Genomic DNA, 15403 nt, shown 5'->3' with positions numbered 1-15403 from the left:
TAACGCAGTAAAATAGGTACCGGATAGAGCAGGAGCATGACTTGTGAAGCTAACGTAGGATTGAGTCAGGAAGGTTTCTATCTACTTTCATAATAATGAGTATGATATAATTTAAACATCCTTAAATTGAGCGCATGTCTAAACTGCACTTGATCAACTGATAAGGACTCTTATACAAGATTCTTTTAATTGTGCGTTATGCTCTTCTATGAAGGTGGTACAGCACAGTCGATTTCTAATGGTTGATGGAACTGGTTAGAACTGGATCAGCCCCACTATGATGACATCTATCACAAAGCAAGATGCTGGGTCTAGTCTACAACCTCATCTCGAATCCCAGTTTGTCCCATTGGTGACATACTCAGAGAAAAAGAATATTGCCATTGATAATCATTTGGTGAAGATTATGAATTATATATCCGTACTAGTTGATGCTTACCCCTCGTTGCCGACATGAAGAGGAAAAGAAGACGTCTGAAGACCTGACTGTGAGATTGGAGTTGGAGGGGCACTGCTTTCTCCTTTGAGCTCGTTGTCTGTCTAAGGTAATATCGGACTGTTGTTTCCGATCAGCCATTCCGCTGGGATTATGCTCAGGATGAATGATTGCGTTGTTATCGAATATGGACAGCTTTGGGAATTTCTAATAAGCTGTCTGACTGCTTTATGGACGGCATGCAACTGTATCTACAGGACGGCACCTGACGCCTATAGAGAGGTATAGTGCTAAATTGACCGATGTTATTCATTCGAGATAACATACTGGTTATGAGCAACGCAAACCTGAATACATTGATATGATGTTGAGGAGTTTGATAGGGATTTGTATAGAAGACTTGCTTTTCGGATACTACTACGAGTAGATGTGATCCCTGTTGATAACACGCATTCATGACCACAGATGGTTGTACAGAGTAAAAAAAGACGAAACATAGGCCCCTCTTGTTCCGCGCGTGGGATCTATTTTCCAGATGATCCTTATGGCATTCTTGATATTTATGCAAGCGTTATAATGATGATGATACCCTGATGGTGTTGTTTTTCCTTGAATTTGGAACAGTCTTCCAACCAATTGGCCGGACCTAATAATCGTTGTGGTCTAGACAGATAGGAACTATACCCACTAGGGCCGAAAACACACCGGCCCTTTTTTCGACTGCGCTCACTTTTTGTCGCGGACGTCATCGTCCCTGTTTTTGATTTTCCTGGGACTCGAACTGAGCGGACTAGGAGGCCTCGCTTCCCCACATCTGCTAGGCGCCACTTGCTGCCACGGCTTTTGCCCGCCCTCGCTCCCCTCTCTTCCTCTCTGAGCGCGACTACGTAGTTACTTCAACTGCATCTGTTTTTTTCCCCCCCTTCCTTCGTAGGTTTTTGACATCCTCATCTGTTGGCTCTATACATTCGTTAAACTTCCATTATTTTGAGATCCTGGAGCCAAAGAATCGGAGAGACTTTTAGAGAGCTGCCCTGCATTCCCAGACGTACTCCGTCCACCGCCACTATCCAAAATGGCCGAGTTCGTGCGTGCCCAGATTTTCGGCACCACCTTCGAGATCACCAGCAGGTACAGTGCACGCGATCAGGAGACTTCGATATATCAATTGTGTTAACAAGATCGCAGGTATACGGATCTGCAACCGGTGGGAATGGGCGCCTTTGGACTTGTCTGGTATGGTTGGCAGAACACGGCATACCCCTTCTTTCATCTACGACAATTACCGTCAGGTCTTCGGCCTGTTCAAATGGGCTAATGCGTATGGCGCGACAATAGCTCCGCAAGAGATCAATTGACAGGCCAACCCGTGGCTGTAAAGAAGATCATGAAGCCTTTCAGCACTCCTGTTTTGTCGAAGAGAACATACCGTGAGCTGAAGCTGTTGAAGCATTTACGGCATGAGAACGTTTGTGGCCACCCAACTGCAAACATCCCACCACATTTGTGTTCTGATTCCCTTGGTAGATCATTAGCTTAAGCGATATCTTCATCTCCCCTCTCGAGGACATGTATGCGGGCCCCATCGAGGCCTATGGCTTGTTGCAGTATTCTAACAGCTGAACAGTTACTTTGTCACAGAGCTCCTTGGGACCGACCTCCACCGACTTTTGACTTCGAGACCATTGGAGAAACAGTTTATTCAATACTTCTTATATCAGATTTTGGTGTGCCTCGGCTTTTCTCCCGTTCAGACAGTACTTGAACGCTAACCATTTATTCTGCAGCGAGGTCTGAAATACGTTCACTCAGCAGGCGTCGTCCACCGTGATCTCAAACCCAGCAACATCCTTATCAACGAAAACTGCGACCTGAAAATTTGCGATTTTGGCCTTGCTCGTATCCAAGACCCTCAGATGACCGGCTATGTTTCGACGAGATACTACCGAGCCCCTGAAATCATGCTTACATGGCAGAAATATGATGTGGAAGTCGACATATGGAGTGCAGGCTGTATTTTTGCCGAGATGCTGGAAGGAAAGCCTTTATTCCCCGGGAAGGACCATGTCAACCAGTTCTCTATCATCACAGAACTGCTCGGAACTCCGCCGGACGATGTGATTCAAACTATCTGCAGTGAGAATGTGAGTGGGAGACCGACATTCCGCCTGCTACTTATTGCGAAGTCTTGCTAATGCGGGGAACTTTGTCAGACCCTGCGATTTGTCAAGTCCCTACCGAAGCGTGAACGCCAACCTCTTGCCAACAAATTCAAGAACGCTGATCCTGAGGGTACGTTTATCCATCTGGGGATATAGGAGCTCATAGGGTACTGATACCTTTTAGCGGTCGATCTTCTAGAGCGAATGCTCGTTTTTGATCCCAAGAAGAGGATCCGCGCCGGGGAAGCACTTGCGCACGAATACCTCACTCCCTACCACGACCCTACCGATGAGCCGGAGGCTGAGGAGAAGTTCGATTGGTCGTTCAATGACGCCGACCTTCCCGTGGACACCTGGAAGATTATGATGTATGCTGAACCTCGGTGAATATTCTGTCTCGTTGGCTTCTAACACTAGACGTGCAGGTACTCGGAGATTCTCGACTTCCACAACATTGACCAGGGTAACGACGCTGGCCAGGTGCTCATGGAAGGAGGCGTGGCTCAAGCTCACCAGAACTATGCCTAAGAGTGGTCACCGTGTGCACCTGAAATGAAGCGCAGACAATTTTGTTTGATGAGACGATTTTCTTTTGGTCTGTGTAGACGGGGAACGAGGTTACGATTTGTCCATTTGAACCTACTTCATCCTTTTCATTTTTGTGTTTCTCTCCCTTAAGAGCGGGCGTATGTACACGACCTGCTGTTCAACTTCCTACTTGTTTCGTCCTGGCGTCGTTAGAGCCGGAGAGTGTGGGAACTCAGATTGTTCATTCTTACCTTGACTCCTTGAGTCGTGTCTCCAACACAGAGCTGTCCCATTGTCTGTTCTTATATATACATACACACTGTTACGTTTCATGAATCCCTGTTGGATGGAAATGTCTAATAACAATTATGATGTTGATCGTTGGCCTAGTTGGCCTAGTTGGAGATGATGGCCGGAGAAGATTCCTACAGCAGCCGTTGGGGCACAGGATGCAATCTGATTTCATACTGGTTCCCGGAACAGAATGTTCCAACGTCATAAGACATCGATATTGTGTTTACTTTTTGTATGTAGAGAATTGAGTTCAGTAAAAGTGCGCCCGCAATAATGCACACCTCTGACGTAGTTTGAGCAAGCGATTTACCCCGGAGCAACAGGTTGAATAATCGTGGCGGGGCCATGCCGAAATACACATCGCCGACTCGATAACCGCCCGCCCGCAGACTGTGATTCGTCTCCCCTGGTTGCATATCTTGAACAGTCAAGGTGCACGTATACAACACTCACATTTGTATGTATCATTTATCACTGCGGTACTATATCTCGCGTGTGACAGACCGTTTCGTCTTCTTTGTTTCTTCCGGAGGTGCTCGCATTTTTCCAATAGAGGATATAGCTTTAGACGTGTCAACGTCCCGGTCCTCAGTCTAACCCCCCCGGCTTTGCATGACGCTTCGGCGGAATGTCTGGTGTTCGAGGCCGCCAGGCCCCCATTGTGATGGTGATTGATTTCCACCATGCGAGGTGAGTCGTCTCAAGGAACACAATTGAGACCGCTTTGTATCGTGTTCTGCTTGAAGAGGAGAGCTGTGAGGGGCAAAGAACGCGACGGGAATAATTCCATAGTGCGCATTGTCTGCGCCTTCCCCCCTATATCTCACGGTTGATGCTTCTGGAAAGCTCTCTTATGGTTGAAAGGTACCGCCAGCTGACAAAAATTCATCATCGACAATTAATAGGGGCCCGGAAATCGAACTCTGCATCGGAGAGGAGGACATCGATATAGTAGCAAAGAATGACTGGTCTCTTTTACCGTTCATGGCGTTGTCGGACGGGGCGCATGCGTACGAAGCCGTCCTCCCCTTCCCCATTGTCCGTCACAAAGCGAAGTCTTGCGATTGACTCGATGTCTTCGGCGTACCAGATCCACCGAGGAATTCTCATACTTTACCCTACGCAAGAAGGAGACCGAGACGGCGCCGGCAACATCTTTGTTTGGAATCGCCTGTTCACGACAGCTCGACTCGAACCTGCTTATCAACCGTCCTGCGGATGTGACTAGATCAACTGTACAAAAGGCCGTCGTCGTTATTACGGACACCCCTCAGAGCGTGGGGCAACTGAGGGAGAAGCTCTCTGTCGTGACTTCGGCTTGGTTCGCGCAGCGGTACGTTGATAATATCCATGTTTGCGTTAAGTGATGGTTCGGGGTGCTGGACACCCCGCTGAAAAGGGCCAGGACTGATTGAATGTGGTGATAACAGGGACTTCTCGGACATCGACATCCTGAAGGTTGGCTTGATACTTGCATTATATCGAAAACCACAAGCATGCTAACGCATGCGCTAGAAATTTCGTGAAGGACTCATAATCAGCTGGGAACAGAACGAAGCATCGAAAGATCAGAACCTTGGTAAAAACAGACTTGTTCCATGATGCTGACCGGAATGGGTAGCTAATTTGTGGAAAGGTCTCTCTCTGCGGGAGATGATACACGAGTTCAAGTACCAGACTCTTGTGTTGTTCAAAGCTCTACTTCTACAGCCAAAGGTAGGCAATGATCATGCTGCTTTGATGACATATCTGACCTTGTTCAGATGCTCTTCTTCGGCTCACGATGCGAGCGTTTATGCATGATTCAGTTCTCACTTATCTCACTGATCCCGGGCCTGATAAATAGCCTGCAGGATTGTGCTGATCCGGCCGCTGATAGCTACGCGCAGACGGTTGGGAAACCAACCTCCTTGAAGACGAGTGATAGGGCATCCTGTATGTGACGATACTCCGCTCTTATGACAAACTACGCTAATACATGGAAGTGCTGGCGTATATGGGTTTGCCATTGCAGATATTTGGAAAGGTTCGCTGTCACGCAGGACATAAGATCGACCGTCGCTAATACTGCGTAGGGAAGCATGTTTGGACCTTATACACCACTTCAGCAGCTGGATCTGCTGGCGGATCATGGGACCAAGTCGTACGTTGTTGGATCTACGAACTCGCTCCTTTTACAACAGAAAGATCGTTATAGCGACATATTGATTAATGTAAGCGGACACTTTTGATCACCAGGAAGCTTCTTGTTCGGATACTGACGTATTTCAGCTTGACGAGGACGTTATCACTATCTCATCACCCTCCCTTCGAAGCGCCCTGGTCCTCTCCGCCGCCGACAGGCGCTGGATTGACCTCCTTACACAGATCATAAACGACACTTGGGATGAATCGCATCCTCAGCGACCAAAGGATCACGGATACATGGGTTCCGAAGAATTCATCAGACTCCAATTCGAGGAGTATCTACTTGCGTTGCTGGCCTCCATGAAATACCACGAGGAGCTGCATTCTTTCAGTAGCGGTGAATCTGGTCAGAGGAGCAGGGCGCAGTTGGAAGCATACAATATCGAGGGTGATCCGGCGTTGGATTTCAATCCGGATTTCCTAGCACACTGGCAAACTACTTCCAATTATGCCTTATTTAAACGCTTAACGTCCGATGCTCTTTTATTCTCAATCGTTGAGCCTCGTCATCCCTGTGCGGGTGGTCTCACCATAGAGGACGTTCAGCGACGGCTGTCGCAACAGGTTGCGGAGCTTCACCTGGATGAGCGGGTGCGTGAAGGCCGCGAGGCTCTCAACAGACATCTCGCAACCGGTCAGAAGAAAGTCAGCGCTGCATTCAACAGTTTTTGGGCAGATATCGAGGCGATGCGGGAAGCACAACGGAAGCGGAATGAGGAGAGAGCTCTTCAGTCGCAACGATCTTCGATGGACCAACCTCGGCCGTCCTTAGATACAGCGTCGGTCACTTCAGCCACAGGCTCCTGGTTTGGTGGGCGGAAGGCCCCCGCTGTGGACATTGCACAGGCGCAAGCATCCGTCAACGCAGTGAGTCAGAAAGCTGGCGCATATCTTAGTTCATGGAGCTCGTGGGCCAGCGAGAAACGCAAAGAATGGCAGGAAAAGAAGCCGACTCCGTCATCACCGTCCTCTGTCACCTCTCCTTCCACGCCTACATTGTCTAGTATAGTCGAAGGTGATGACTCGGAAAGAGGCCGACGCCGCTCTATGCAGCAACAACGCCAAAGCGAAGATTCATCAGCTACTCTCTCACGCAGCGGGAGTCGACGGAAGAGATGGAGCAATATCCTTCTGAGGCGGGAAAGCGGGGATTTTGGACTCCCCAACGCCAAAGAAGACGGCAGCCCGGACAGTAGCGAACAGGATCAGCCATACCCAAAGTCGCCATTGTCCCGAGGGACCTCGGTTGGCGAAGACGACGTTGCGCAGTCAACTCAGCCTAAATTCATTGATCCTTCCACTCAATCTCCAGTTGAAAAGGAGCCTGAGACATTCATAATTACTGATATCGTCGAGAAGCAACAGCCTGCAGACGAAAAGCTAGCAGAAGAATCAGGCTCCCATCGGTCAAGTGATAAAGCACCGTCTGCCTCCGCCGAACCCGCACCACCCAGCACATCGACCTCGAATTCCAACTAGACCTTGTCCTTCAGCCCTGCCTTCTCTTCTGAGCATTGACAATACGGAGGCTCGAGGATTGATGTTCATCAAGCATAATGCATTTGCATCATAACTCTCTTCTGACCAGAGCGCTTTCTTCCCTTTAATTCTTAATTCATGCAAAGATGGCTATTTCTCCTTTCCTTTTCCTTTTCACCCTCCTGCGAGCTTGGATACCCAAGAGAACGGAGCTGACATTGATGATAATTTACCCCCTACATACACTGCATTGATACCATCTTACTTTTTGGACCTAATGAACTAAGCCACCTGCTTGTATATGTGTTCCTGCTTCACCATTACTGTGGTTGGTTGGCTCGCGGTACTGTACAAAATTTGTGATGATTGAATAGTGAAGCTGTGATGAACCACATAGCACACCATACCTACCAAACCCTGGTCTCATGATTTAGGACGCCTTTTATGGCATAACATCTAGGGCCTACTGGAGAAGATTTATCGGAAGGCCAGAAGCAACCCGTCTATTTAATCGTGGTCAGTGGAGTATTCATTGTCATATCTTCGCTATAGGAAGCAATCAATACATCTCTTGTCCCTGCTAGCGATGAAACCGGAGCCTGTGCCAAAGCGAAACCGGATGATTGGAAAGACAAATATCAGCGCTAAGATGAGGTGTTGAGCAGAAGCAAAAGGTTGTGGCAAGCAAATGGTATAAAATCACGCGATGTAAGCGATCTCATCCCCGTCCAACCGCTCTATATAGTCCTTCTCCATGAGAGCTTCGATATTCTTTTTGATATCCTGCACCTTGGGAGGAAAACGGGACTTGACCTGCTGAATGACCTCTTGCACGAGCTGTACGTGCTTCATCTTCTTGCGGGACTTCATGATGCGAACGATGGCGGACTGGATAACTCGATTAGTTGCGGACGAGGCGGCGGGAGATATCGGGAAAAACGTACCTGGAGGAGTAATTTTCGGTCCTCCTCTATTGTCTTGTGGGTGTCGTCTGACTCTACCTTCTGCTCTGATTTGATCTGAATGTTTAGATTGACTTTGATCTTCTTGTTCTTAAAGTTGTAATTCAGGGAGAATGAAGTTCCAGGTTCGGGTTTGGCCCCTTCAGGGCTTGGAAGGAGCACCTTCGCTTTCAGCAGGATAGCCAGATTGGGGTCGAGAATTTCGGGGGCGAGGCTGGTAGCCTTCTGGATGTCGGAGTAGGTTAAGGTGTCATTCTCGTTGAACAAGAGGAGGATACCCATTTGGAATGTCGACACTTGGAAAGTGTACGGAACTTTCGTGTTCTTAATGTAATTTGCTTTGACTTCGCCCTTACACAGCTGCCAGAGCCAAGTCAGCTTTCGACCATTGTGTTTGTCATAGTAGAAACTCTGGAAGCGCTCGTAAGTCTTGACGATTTCGGGTGGTGCAGAAAAGCCGGTTGTAGGTGGATTGAGGGGCCAGAACCCAGTTCCAAGAATTTGAAAGTGTGCGTCGACCTGCTTCTTCCGATCGTCTTCGTCGAGGACCTTCTCCTGCCAATCCTTGTAGTTGGAATTGAGATCTTTCGAAATCTGAATGTCCTGGAACATCCGCTGCAACTTGTTGGTGTATTCGAAACCGCAGGCTTCCTTCAGTTTGCTGATCATGCTAGTCTCTGCATCGTCGGATACCGAGCTGACGTGTACCAGCCGCTTAGCCAGCATCTTGGAGTAAAATTTCTGGAAGACGTCCTTGTCTTCGATGTATTTGAACACGGTCATGATCTGTACGAGCATCTCCTCCAACTCAGACTCCTCCGCAGCCTTTGAGCCCTTCTTTAAGAGAGAATCGGTGTATCGGGCCAGCAGCTCCGGTGATTTTGTCGAACTGGATTTGCAAACCTTGTTGCGGTTGACAAACTCGCGGCAGGCGTTATCCAAGGATCTCACAAACTCGGATTCACCGTTGAAAGCCTCATTGACAAGGTTTTGATACCTGGTGTGCACTTGTAAGAGCGCATCCACATACATCTTTGGTTCGAACGCTTCGCCTTCCGCTGCAACTTTCTCGACTGCAGCCAAGCCCGCCTTTCTGACATGAGTCTCAAACTTCGCCCGCAGAGGGTCCAGCCCATCCTTGATTCGCGACAAAAGTCGATACATGCGCGCTAGGTCATCTTGGCGCTCATTGTCTAGCAGAACTTGGAATTCATCCCGCAATAATTCGGAATGTGCTGTGACTAAGACATCAAGGCAAGTGTCCGTGAGACGCTTCATGATATCCGGATGCAGATACAGGCCCACGCGGGCCTTCTCCTCGTCAAGGCGAGCCTCCGCCTTCTTCATGTACTCTACCACGCTGTTCTCGGCCACGAACTGGCGGGATTCATTCTCGTAGTAGACTCTGGTCGCGGCAATGAAGGGTTTCTCGAAGTATACTCTGTAAACCTCCAGCGTAGACTTGGTGCTATCATTCTCGTCCAGACCGAGAGACACAAAAGAATCTACGATGTTCTTGATTTGCGACTGCTCGATGGTCTCGCCGTTTCGTTGCTTTTCGATCAGATTCAACACGGCCTCCATGACCTTCTCATGGACCTTCATGAAGAAATCGTCTTTCCATTTGACAAGGTGCAAAGTGTACACATCGTAGACATTCTTCTTGCCCTCGTCGATCTCCCTCTTCACCCAGTGACGGTTCAGGTAGCGGAAGAGGTGGTTGACATATTTGGCGGCAGTTGTGTAACGAATCCATTCACGAATGTAAAACCCTAACAAGGCTTCTTCGGTATGGCTTTGGGACTCTCTGTACACGGCTTCAAGGTGGCGTGACAAGTACTCCCCTAGTAGCTTGTATAATTCCTCGCCCAACAAGTGTGCTACAGTAGAAAAATCGTCAGAACAAGGCCATCACAAGCCGGCATACCATTCGCATAGGGGACGGAAAGACGAACCACCACGATGCGCCTGTAATCCTTGCCCGTTGCTGACTGCCTTTTGTGATGTGCAAAAGTTGTGTACGGCGCTTAATCACAGGGGTTAGTTAACTCAGTTCCAAGAGAAGACGGAAATCTCAGTTCGAACATACGTGTACAGGGCCATGTACTACACCAGAACGGCGCGACTGTCAGCATCGTGTCACAGAGAAAACACGCTCTCCATGGAGACGAGAAACTGGTGGGAAATAAGGACAGAGACATACAGTTTTCATATCCACACCCTCCTCCAGCTTCAGCATAACGCTGTCAATACCCTTCTCTAGGAATGTCCATCTACTCGAATTAGCCCAGATTCCCGAGTCATAGCCATATGAAGTGTATCCGAAAGGCGGTGGAGCTCGCGGTGTCGGTGTAGGCGAACTCACGTTTCGTCAAGGTCATCCTTGTGAGGAGTCTGGGGCATTAGAGGAGGCATAATGTTGCCTTGAGCTTAAGGACGGGAGGAGTTCGATCTTGATATGACGAAGCAGTGAAGGTCAGCAAATGAGACAACGGTCACCGGTCCAAAGCGATCAGTTGGCGACTACCGAAAGGGCAAGAATGAAGAAAAACAAAAGGGCAAAGCTGGAATGCTCACTTCTCTTTCCAAACGACACTGTTTAAGCCTCGAGACGTTAAAGAAACTAGCAGCGGCAGACGATGAGAGCGCCGGCGGTAATGCCCTGAGAGGCCGTTCAGGAAAGGCGGCGCACGAGGCAAAAGAACGAGGGTAGTAAAAGACACCTTGGGGAACAGGCCAAACGGACCGACTGGCAAGCACTTGATAACACGACCAAGAGCCAAGACACCGGGACAGAAAATCAGGTAACACGCGTTTTTAGGAAGAGAGGAAGAAAGAGACCAGGCGTGGCGTTGGGCGATGGTGGAGAGTCGCAGGCGTGCGGATGATGGATGCTACATTAGCGGCAGGCGGTGAGTGAGCTGAGGCGCCTACAGTACGAGGCTAGGACGCTGGGTGCCTGCTAGGCATTGATCTATCAACTTCAGCTCGAAGACCTAGATTTGACCTGACGAAAGAGACTTAGGCATCAAGCACAGAGAAATCTTTAGAATCGAGAGGCGAATATGGAAAACTAAACCACCGAGGCACCTTTGCGAACTGTTAGCGGGACGGATGAGGCTTCTGTTGAACTTTTGAAACCTAGTGTTTTAGTACAACTGGCTCATGCTTACTGGATAACTGGGCTCTTCTGTAGCTGCCTATACCTATACTATATACATACATGTAAAAACCAGATATTATATGGCCATCAGCGCCATCCAGAAGACTCGAACCGTGGATTGTTTTCTGATAGACAGTTGATAGCATCACGGACTTGTAAGCCGGGATGACGTCATGTGTGGCCTCTATCAACAATTAAAATACCTGCGATGGAGAGAGAAAGCTTATGTCTTCTGCTTGCTTGTAATACTATAATCACTTACTCTTGCTTTGACCGTGGTCTGCAAAAGGGATTTGTTCAACATAACTGTCATCTATAAGCTGGTCTAACCAGAGAATCTCAAAGTATAGTACAATGTCCTTCAAAAATCCATCAGAAATCCAGGTCACCTCGCGCCAAATTCCCAAGTGGGAAAGGATCCCAAACACCTCAATCCAATCAAAGCCTCTCATGATCTATCACAAGGCCTTCAGCGCATCTCCCAGCCAGCTCACCGCGCACTTGGAGGAAGTCGGGGAGGTCAGTCCCCAATGGGTTTATAGCATGTATAGCCAGACACACTTCCACAGCACGACCCATGAAGTTCTGGGGGTTGTCTCAGGACGTGCACGTCTCTGCTTCGGCGGCGAAGACAATCCGAATCGGTTCGACACGGACGTCGAAAAGGGCGATCTGATCATCGTCCCGGCAGGTGTTGGCCACCGCTTGTTGGACGAGCTCGACACTGAAGAGGAGCAGTTCAAGATGGTGGGTGCATATCCGAAGCAGAAGCAATGGGATATGTGTTATGGACAGTCAGGAGAGGAAGACAAGGTCAAGGGCATCAAAGACTTGGGCTGGTTCCATAAAGATCCTCTATTTGGGGACGATGGCCCTGTGTTGCATGTCTAGCGCTGATTGCATTGCGGGTCAAGGAAAGCTGGTCAGACCGTCGGTTGCGTTAGATCGTTGATTCTTCCGCCGTATAGCGCCAGGTCCCATAAATCATGTCGGCTGCAGTGTCCCAACAAGGGAATTAACATTTCCAACGTGATAGAACGAAATAAGAAAAAATACCTTAGATACCACAAACAAAAGAAACATATCAAGCGAAAGTGACAGAAAGGTTGAATTCAGTGAGCAAAAGGAGCCCTGTGCATAGCAAAGTTCGTCGACAAAAATACTCAAACACAAAAGCGATCTTGAAGCAAGAGTTTCACTGGGCAACCCGCTCAACGAGTCTGTTATCAATGAAGACTGTCAGCACTGCGCATATAGGAGAACGAATGGTGTGTCATACCTCAGAACACTTATTGAAAATGTTATGAGCCAAGCCAACAGAGCAACGAGCAGGACACAGGCAAGTGCTATTTGCCTGTCGCATATCGCATCATTCTTCTCGGAAATCTGCTGATTGATCTCTGCCATCTTACACGCGCCACTGACCGTGGATAATGATTCGAATGCTATACTTAGGTTCGCTGAGTCGAACACTATAAAAAATATATCCAGGAGAATCAGTCGGGCCTTTGCAGCCGGAGAGCGTAGCCCCAGTGGTTTGGCCGTGTATTCGTCCCAAGTGATGTAGACCAGATAGACGAGCGCGACCGCATCCACAATAATAGCCATCAAGGCGGACGGACCTTGAGGGTGTTGGTACTTGTCTGAGAGATGCTGTATAGATCCTCCAAGGGCAAGGGCAGTAAGAGAGAAGCACCAGACGGTGAGCCGAAAGATCATAGGTACTATAGGGCTCGTCAACAAAGTGCGGTGGAAGCGCTTGAACCAGATCTGTCTGCGTCGCTTCATTTTGAGCGGATCCTCGGTATCTTCACTCGGCTCCAATTGCCCTCGCCATGGCTGCGAGAAGTCCGTATGGTTCTGATCCAGCCATTCAGGTGTTACCAGCTTCTCTTCAAGGCCAGGTTCTAGGGGATAGGCGATTGCCTTTGAGAAAGATTTCCACCGGGATTCGCGACGTGGGCCTAAGCCAGTCTCTTCGTCAAAGCCTTGCTCTCCTGTATAGTCTGGTCTCGTTGTCGCATAAGGGGAGTGGTTATGTTGGGCAACGAGGGCATCATCGGGTTGCGGAGGTAGGAGTCTTGCTGTTACCGACGCTTCGGCTTCATCGTTCGCATTTTCATAAGATCGAATCCATGCTGGACGTGAGCCAAGTCAGTCAGTCTCTCTCCCATTGGCAATGCCGGTGCCTATTTACCAGGTAATGTGCGCAATTTGTTCCCCAGTTCTAAACTATTGCCACCAATATCTTCGATGGCGTTTTCTATAGCTTGCGAGGCACCAGCCGACGCATCTAATGTGCTATTGCGTGGAGTGTCTTCGGAGCGCTTGTCTTTCTCAAGTCCGTTTGTAAGACGGGTTGGCGGTTCTAATGACTGTGGGGATTTCTCTGTGATACCGACGTCCAAGGCATGTTCAAGTCTCAGAGGCTGCTGTTGGGAATCGCGCACATCCTGTGCCATTGCCCTCCAAAGTAACAATTATTTCCAGGGAGGATGCGTCGGATCTCTGAGTTCGGGAAGCGATGGATCCAGTCTGCATCGCCTCAAATTCCCTGTGGTGAAAGGAGGCGCAGTACCAAGACCGAGCTACCCGGAAATTTTTATTTCGGAAACGAGTGTATTGAAGAGAAAATGAAGGTAGGGAAAAAGCCAAATACTGCCGGGCTGGAGCCCATTACAACAATAGTGAAGAGGTTGGGGACACAGCCCGACAGGCGTTTGATGTTCCGAGGATCAGATCTCAGCTTATTTTGAGAACATGACGTCTCCTCATAATAATCCTGCTAGGTTAGCTAGTAGCAACAATAATACGGACCACGAGGTATCTACCACCAAGCTCAACAAGGACAAGCCCTCTCTTCAACAAACTTCTTTTGCCACAGACAACAGAAAATATATTTTTGGGGGCAATTACAAAGAGGCCAAAGGCATGCTACCTTTACAGACTCTCTTTGATCGGTTGTCCTGTCAAGCCAATCGATAATCGGCCCGAAACCCCCTGACTTCGAACAATTCCTCCCAAGCAACAGTGATTGAACACTGTTGCACAAATATTCTACCATCATCCACCTGGCAATTTCGCTATGCGACTCTTCGTGGTGCCAATCTCAACGCAACGAGCGTTGATCTACTCTCGGCCCCTCAGCAGGGATATCGCCAAGGAGCTCTCGGTACTCGATCGCGTCACTAACAAGGCCGCGGAAACATGGGCTAAATGGGAGGAAGCCGATAAAGGGTGGAAGAAACACCTTGTGACTTGGGGCAATAAGGTCCAGCAGCGCATCCCTTTTGAAGAATGGGGCCTGAAAAGCATTCCTTCTCTCAAGGCCCAGAGGAGACTCGATAAGTCGTCGGAGACGAAGAAAGTCGACGTTCTGTTCCCCGGGAATGCGATCAAGGCAGAGAAACTTCGCTCAATTCTCCGGAAAATAGCGACAGAGAGACAGGACTTGCATCGCAAGAAGATGTGGTGGAGTTTGATGGCAGCTCCGTTCACAGCTCCAATTGCGTTGATTCCAGTGTATGCTTTGTGCCTGACAGAGTACTAATGACGTTGGCGCTGACTGTTTTCATAGTGTCCCTAATATCCCTTTCTTCTATCTTGCGTACCGAGGCTGGTCGCATTGGCGAGGTCGGCCATCCATCCTTCAGGCAAAGTCATTTCTTCGCTGACACATCGAAGCCTTGAATGGTTCCAAACATCTAGAATACCTAGTTGAGAAAGATTTGCTCAACCCAATCTCGTTTCCAGGGCTGGAGCGACTATACGCAAAACGCGTAGCCCGCGTGCTCGGTGACTCCGAAAAGTCCGCTTCAAGCATGGTTGAAGAAGTGGAGCGGAGCGAGGACAGGTTATTACTCAATATGGCTGACGCTAAGAAACTGGCTTCTATTCTTGATGCGCCTGAACTCGCGCTTGAAGCAGAGCGAGCTATCTTCCAAGTCGGCGAAAGTCTCAAGGCACAACATCAAGCTGCCAAAACTGATCAAAAATCTGCCACTTCGAGAGAGAAGAAGACGTGAGCGCATATGAATGGCAACGAAGCAACCGCAGGAACTTATGACGCAACTGTATAGACTACGGACTTGTACGATCTCCTCTTCTGCTTTATAATGCATAATGCACCACTCTATATATCTACTGAATTCTGCTAGTTATATATACCTAATAAATCATCTCTTTCTATAGG

At 48.8% G+C, this 15403-nt stretch overlaps 6 protein-coding genes across 6 annotated transcripts; 4 read left to right on the top strand and 2 right to left on the bottom strand.

Moving 5' to 3' along the window:
* Positions 1-1511: 1511 nt before the first annotated feature.
* Positions 1512-3126, top strand: sakA (mitogen-activated protein kinase HOG1; the record flags this gene model as incomplete). The annotated part of the gene is made up of 9 exons (XM_001264468.1): positions 1512-1567; positions 1625-1672; positions 1775-1904; positions 1964-2007; positions 2064-2163; positions 2224-2580; positions 2650-2728; positions 2783-2966; positions 3024-3126. 9 exons carry the CDS (start codon positions 1512-1514, stop codon positions 3124-3126), a joined length of 1101 nt encoding a protein of 366 aa, XP_001264469.1.
* Positions 3127-4048: 922 nt separating this feature from the next.
* On the top strand, positions 4049-7086 carry NFIA_012600 (putative Avl9 protein; the record flags this gene model as incomplete). Its single annotated transcript, XM_001264467.1, has 10 exons — positions 4049-4110; positions 4326-4430; positions 4511-4753; positions 4851-4878; positions 4936-4999; positions 5057-5136; positions 5184-5355; positions 5406-5446; positions 5496-5633; positions 5692-7086. 10 exons carry the CDS (start codon positions 4049-4051, stop codon positions 7084-7086), a joined length of 2328 nt encoding a protein of 775 aa, XP_001264468.1.
* Positions 7087-7785: 699 nt separating this feature from the next.
* Positions 7786-10463, bottom strand: culA (cullin culA; the record flags this gene model as incomplete). Its single annotated transcript, XM_001264466.1, has 5 exons — positions 7786-7974; positions 8031-9928; positions 9976-10039; positions 10252-10321; positions 10414-10463. The coding sequence occupies 5 exons, from the start codon at positions 10461-10463 to the stop codon at positions 7786-7788; spliced, it is 2271 nt and encodes a 756-aa protein (XP_001264467.1).
* A 1102-nt stretch (positions 10464-11565) lies between these two features.
* NFIA_012580 (cupin domain-containing protein) lies at positions 11566-12102 on the top strand (the record flags this gene model as incomplete). Its single annotated transcript, XM_001264465.1, has 1 exon — positions 11566-12102. The coding sequence occupies one exon, from the start codon at positions 11566-11568 to the stop codon at positions 12100-12102; it is 537 nt and encodes a 178-aa protein (XP_001264466.1).
* A 304-nt stretch (positions 12103-12406) lies between these two features.
* On the bottom strand, positions 12407-13673 carry NFIA_012570 (phospholipase D regulator; the record flags this gene model as incomplete). Its single annotated transcript, XM_001264464.1, has 3 exons — positions 12407-12431; positions 12491-13349; positions 13409-13673. The coding sequence occupies 3 exons, from the start codon at positions 13671-13673 to the stop codon at positions 12407-12409; spliced, it is 1149 nt and encodes a 382-aa protein (XP_001264465.1).
* A 623-nt stretch (positions 13674-14296) lies between these two features.
* Positions 14297-15236, top strand: NFIA_012560 (mitochondrial K+-H+ exchange-related family protein; the record flags this gene model as incomplete). The annotated part of the gene is made up of 3 exons (XM_001264463.1): positions 14297-14733; positions 14789-14844; positions 14896-15236. 3 exons carry the CDS (start codon positions 14297-14299, stop codon positions 15234-15236), a joined length of 834 nt encoding a protein of 277 aa, XP_001264464.1.
* Positions 15237-15403: the final 167 nt, after the last annotated feature.

The sequence above is a fragment of the Aspergillus fischeri genome, genomic scaffold (genome assembly GCF_000149645.3).
Source record: "Aspergillus fischeri NRRL 181 1099437636249 genomic scaffold, whole genome shotgun sequence".
In the NCBI taxonomy this organism is placed as follows: domain Eukaryota; kingdom Fungi; phylum Ascomycota; class Eurotiomycetes; order Eurotiales; family Aspergillaceae; genus Aspergillus; species Aspergillus fischeri.
Note: the sequence above shows the minus strand (reverse complement) of the source record. Positions and strands in the feature narration are given on the sequence as shown.